Genomic DNA, 5,451 nt, shown 5'->3' on the forward strand with positions numbered 1-5,451 from the left:
GGTATCTGATGATACGCCCGCACTAAATCTATAGTAGAGAACACTGATTTTCCCAGAAGATTATGGGAAAAATCCTCAATGTGAGGCACGGGATACTGGTCGGGGATTGTCCGTGCGTTAAGCGCTCGGTAATCGCCGCAGGGACGCCATTCATCTCCCTTTTTGGGCACTAGGTGGAGGGGAGATGCCCAACAGCTCTCCGAGGGGCGTGCCACTCCATCTCGTATCATGGTCTCAAATTCCCGTTTCGCCAAACGGAGTTTGTCGGCTGACAATCGCCTCGCCTTGCAGGAGATAGGTGGTCCAGGTGTGGTGCGTATGTGATGCAGAGTGGAATGTGATGTCTGCCTCGGTGCACCACCAGGATGGATCACATTAGGGAACTCCGCCAGGATACTGTGATACTTATTTCCGCCACATACAGCCTTTATGTGGGGGAGAGGGTTTCGCACTATGCCGCCGCTTACCTTCAGTGAAGTCGTGCTGTCGATGAGCCGTTGATTACGGATGTTCACCAGGAGTCCGTAATGCATTAAGAAATCGGCTCCGATGATCGGCTTCGACACGTCCGCCACCACGAATCTCCACACAAAATCCCGGCGAAGGCCAAGATTTAGATGCTGCTCAAGCCAGCCGTAAGTGGCAATGACCGTGTCATTCGCAGCGAATAATTGATACGTAGATTTTGGGCGGGGACCTTTGAGTAACGTCCGGGGAAAAACGCTCAAGTCGGATCCCGTATCAATAAGATACTGTAATTTAGAGGTGGTGTCCGTGATGAAAAGGCGGCTGACAGCAGGGCGGGAGTCGGTTGCCGCGTTTACCAACTGCCCTACTTGTTTTCCGCGAAGTTGCATGGGGGTTCGCAGCGGTGCGCCTTCTCCGCAAACCTCGCGTGATACCAGCATAGTCCGTCGCTAGATGGGGGACGGGAGTTCGCCCGGGAGCGGCTGCGGGAATTGCCTCGGGATCGCCGTCGAGAGCGGTTTGCCGAAGGGTCGGTGATCTGCGCGGTCACGCTGGCGGTCATTTGGGCCATCTGGCTCATCAGGGTAGCCACCTGCAGGGTGAGATCCTCGACTCTCTTAAGCACTGCGTCGTTGGCGGAAATGCTGGCTACCTGAGGCGTTGGCGTGACGTCATGTACCCTGTCCGCCAAGGCAGCGAGGGTATTCAAGTCGGCATCCTGCTGCACCGTTAGGATGGTGTGGACATGGGCGGGCAGGCGGTTGAGCCACAGCGTCCGGAGAAATGTGTCGGGAATCGATGTGCCGGCGAGGGATCGGAGATGACGCAAAAATTGAGAGGGTTTGCGATCCCCAATCTCCTCGTGCTCGAGAAGCTGCCGAATCCGCTGCTCCTGTGACGCCGTGAGACGGCGTATCAGCTCCTCCTTCAGCCGCGCGTATTTTCCTTCCGCCGGGGGTGAAATAATGATGTCACTCACTTCCGCGGCGTACTTCTGGTCCAGTTGAGACATAATGTAATAAAATTTCGTGGCATCCTGCGTGATACCGTTCAGATGAAATTGTCCCTCGACTTGGGCAAACCACACTGCGGGGTCTTCGGGCCAAAACGGAGGCACGCGCATTGAAATGCGCTCTACGCGGTTATCACCGTCAGCCATCGCGAACACGACACACAAATATTATAAAACACAATCACATAAATACCCTACAAAATCGCTAGAATTATCACTCACGTGGTCCTAATACGATCACGTCGGCGTGGTCACCACTTTAGATGTCTTTAAGGGTTATCTCGGCAGGCGGCGAAATAACTAAGACCTCTATAATTTAGGAATTAACCCGTTTATTTTCGGGATAAAATTACATGCGCACATGCGATTGTTTCACATGGATGCTCGCGGATTAAAAATCACGGTCGCGGGATCGGCAGGTCTCTCTCCTCAAGCTGTCGGGACGCTACTTCTCTGCCAGGGCGCCAAATCCCCCAGGGTCCCGTTACCCTGACGGCGCCAAGGGCCTTCCGCCTGTCTCCCTCCAGGCGGTGCTGCCTTCCGGCAGTGGCGCGCTGCGATTCGAACGCCCGCCACAATGACGCCATGGCGTCGCCGCCAGGCGGGTTGGCCGGTATGCTGGTTGACGCAGCAGTCGTGTAGAATGCACTTCACTATGAAAAATACACTTCTTGACGCAGAAGGTGATCAAAAGGCTGTGTATGGGTACACTATGCTCGCAGTACCACAAGGTTGCCCCCAACGGTGCTGATAGGACGCAGGATGCTAGCGGATAGCTGAGTACCTTCCTGTCTGGTAGCGCATGGCTTAAAAAAGGTTTATTAATACCTTATCAAGCGAAGAAAACTTTCCGACCTTAGCCAGTTTTAATAGGTGATTATTAAGACATGTTTCCCTGAGCTCTGTGCCTCATGCATGCATTGGTAACCTCAGACGATGCATAACTCCTATCCTCTTGTGTAGAAACTAGGTCCCTGTGACGTCATGCGGAGAGGAATCGCATGGGCGCCAATCTGGCCTTTTTCAAATGAGGATAAAATTTGACCCTTGCCATTCGTCTAAACCGGTGTTTCAAAAACCAAATAATTTGTGTGTTATGAATACACTAATGGTGGGTAACGAATCGCAATCAATGCCTATCGTTTTCTTTGATGAAGGAAACTACCCTATTGTGAATCAAGCCATTGTAATCGTACTAATTGCTCCGATGTGGATAGCTTTAAGGAAGTTTTCTTTTTTTGCAAGATGATTTAAAACGTCCACAGGCACGATGATGGCTTCACGTAATTCAAAAGTGTGGCATCGCAAATCAAGCGCCCGCGGGTCGGCATGGACGTTTAAGTCCATATCACAGTGGCGCCTTTTTTAGCTAAACATGTGAGAAAGCTGAGTTCTAGCGGGACACGTGAGGATATTATTTTTCGAACTATCATAATATTCACGGTCGTTCATGAAGCTGGGTAGCTGGTTGGTTGACGAAAGAGGCGGCAATTTTAGTTCGTTCCCACCTATGGTTCTTGTAGTAACATGGTTGGGAACGCCTATCATGGAGTAGGTACATATATAACTTACCCCACAAATTGAGCTTCTATTAATGCTGATGATTTCATACTGAGCTGAACCAGAAAGAGGCGTATCAGCAGTGAGACACTCTTCTCATGTTTTAGTTTTATAAATTCTACAAGGGAATAAACTGAAAGTACACTTGAGTTAGAAAAAAACTATTAAAAAATCTAAGTTAGGAATCTAATACAGAAGACGCCCCAAATAAATTATTAATCATTTAAAATAATGAACTAATCATTAAATCTGTTGAAATTTATTTTAACCATTGTTTTAAAATTGTTAAATTTGAATGGTCAAAATTTGACATGTAACCTAATTAAAAAATAACTTCAGTTAATTGTATTTGCTCATTTTTGGCAAGAGTCGATTTTTTAATTTAGGCATGAAGCAATTGTTCTACACACAAAGGGGAAAAAGAAACAGCCGTATCACTATTAATATTATGGATGTACTAGTACCTAAGGGAAGAGTTGCGCAGGATTATAATGAATAGACTCAGATAATACGTTTAAAAAGACTTTAAGACTAAATCCACGATGGCGGAAAAACCTCCTCGGTGACATTGAGATGTGCCCATGAGTGAGAGGGATACTTTACAATTATTTGCAAAGTAATTGAAAAAATAACTTTTAACATAAAAGATACTTTTTTAAGTTTGACTTCAATCAGTTACTTCCTCAGAAAAGTAACTTTCATTAGTTCCATTTTACCGAGATTATCTTTAATCAGTTTATCTTTTTTGGTAACTTTGCCAACTCTATTCATAACAAATATCTAATAAGTTTGTGAATCAATTGGCCAGTGTGGATTAGAATTGAAATAAAAAATGATGGCGTAGAAAGATAACCAGCTGATTTTACAAGTTCATTGACAAGTGAATCCAGCGAAAACTCCTGACCGTCAACATTACTGACAAATATAACTTTGATAAAACAGGCTTCCACGATCATACTCTGCTGCTACAGGTATAAAAAAATATGGGTTAAATAATCACAGATTCCATGTGCTGTGCTGCACAAATAGAGGCGACTGGAAAAATAAAAATCCTTGACAGGAGACGGAAAAAGTTCTTTACTGAAAAAAAGAGAAAAAATTAATAGCTTACCATTAGAATATTATGCTTATATGGCTGGATGAGTGAATATAGTGCTTGTGCTAACCTGCAAATTCATTCAGTTTTGATAACGAATTACTACTAAATGGATATTTTTATGCTTTTGAAAACAGTATGACACACTTTAAATGGCCGAAAATTCAACAATAAATTTACAATGCCAAATTCTGTTAGCCAATACAATATTGCTGTACCATTTGGCTACAAAAATTCCTGAAAATATGAAAGAATTTCATTATGAAGAATAAGTTTACCAAATGCCAAAATCACAGGTAAGTGGCTTTCTTAGCAATAGCCCTGGAGGTACCCCAATATGTAGAGGATTAAAGAAATACATAACATATGTACATTTTTTTATATACTTGCACAATTTTAATTTATGATGACAAATGAACACTTGTTAAGTCCCAATTGGTCCTCAGATACATTTTAACATGCATATTCATTGAATGCATCAAATGAATGGGGCAGCAACCAGCTTGGACTAAGTGCACTGGTCTCGGTCCCAAATAACCGAAATGTAATGTATATGTACCTAGTGTGGAAGGAGTCACTAAGATAAATATAATGAAAGATTAAGTGCTTTCCCCGCAATAGACTGTACGAAGAGTTCTCGGGTTCACTACCGAGTCAAGTTACATTATTGTCAACATAAAGATATTCGACTCGACCATGGAAACACCGGCTGTAACGCAGTTCCTCACCCAGTGGCGATCCCGAGAACTCTACACCCATAAGTATAATGATCAATAAGAGGGGAGTTAGAGGCACATTAACTTACACACGAAATGGCATATTTTTTATTTCACTGCATAAAATTATATGTACTTTATTACAATGGAAAACTAAATTCAAATCTAGCTCATCCTCCTAGATATAACTGGTATTAGTATTCTGAGGAGAAGACCAACAAATATGGCGATTATTCCACAGATAATGGAAATAGTGGAGTGATAGGATTTGAACACACACACAGAAATAGGTTGAGAAATAATGCATGCTTTACCAACCTTATCAGTTTAAATATGAAATTTAGAGTTTTACACAATTACATTATTGTATGAAAACAGGCACCGAAATGCAATTTTAAAGAATTTACTTTTTTGTTATCCATGCACCACTCGTCCAAATGCAACAATTAATCTGGCATTTGTATCAATTAATGATCAAGAGAGAACCAATAATTGGGTGAATAATACATTTATTTCATAGGTTTCACCAACGAGTAATGTTGCTTTCTTATGAATTGGAAGTAAAATAATACAAATTTTCTGAGAATAACAGCCATGAA

The 5,451-nt window shown here is 43.2% G+C and overlaps 1 protein-coding gene across 1 annotated transcript; it reads right to left on the reverse strand.

Annotated features, from left to right (window-relative positions):
• Positions 1-832: 832 nt before the first annotated feature.
• On the reverse strand, positions 833-1,627 carry LOC124155178. The gene has a single exon (XM_046528895.1). It carries the CDS (start codon positions 1,625-1,627, stop codon positions 833-835), a length of 795 nt encoding a protein of 264 aa, XP_046384851.1.
• Between the last annotated feature and the right edge of the window lie 3,824 nt (positions 1,628-5,451).

This window comes from Ischnura elegans, chromosome 3 (assembly GCF_921293095.1).
Source record: "Ischnura elegans chromosome 3, ioIscEleg1.1, whole genome shotgun sequence".
NCBI lineage: Eukaryota > Metazoa > Arthropoda > Insecta > Odonata > Coenagrionidae > Ischnura > Ischnura elegans.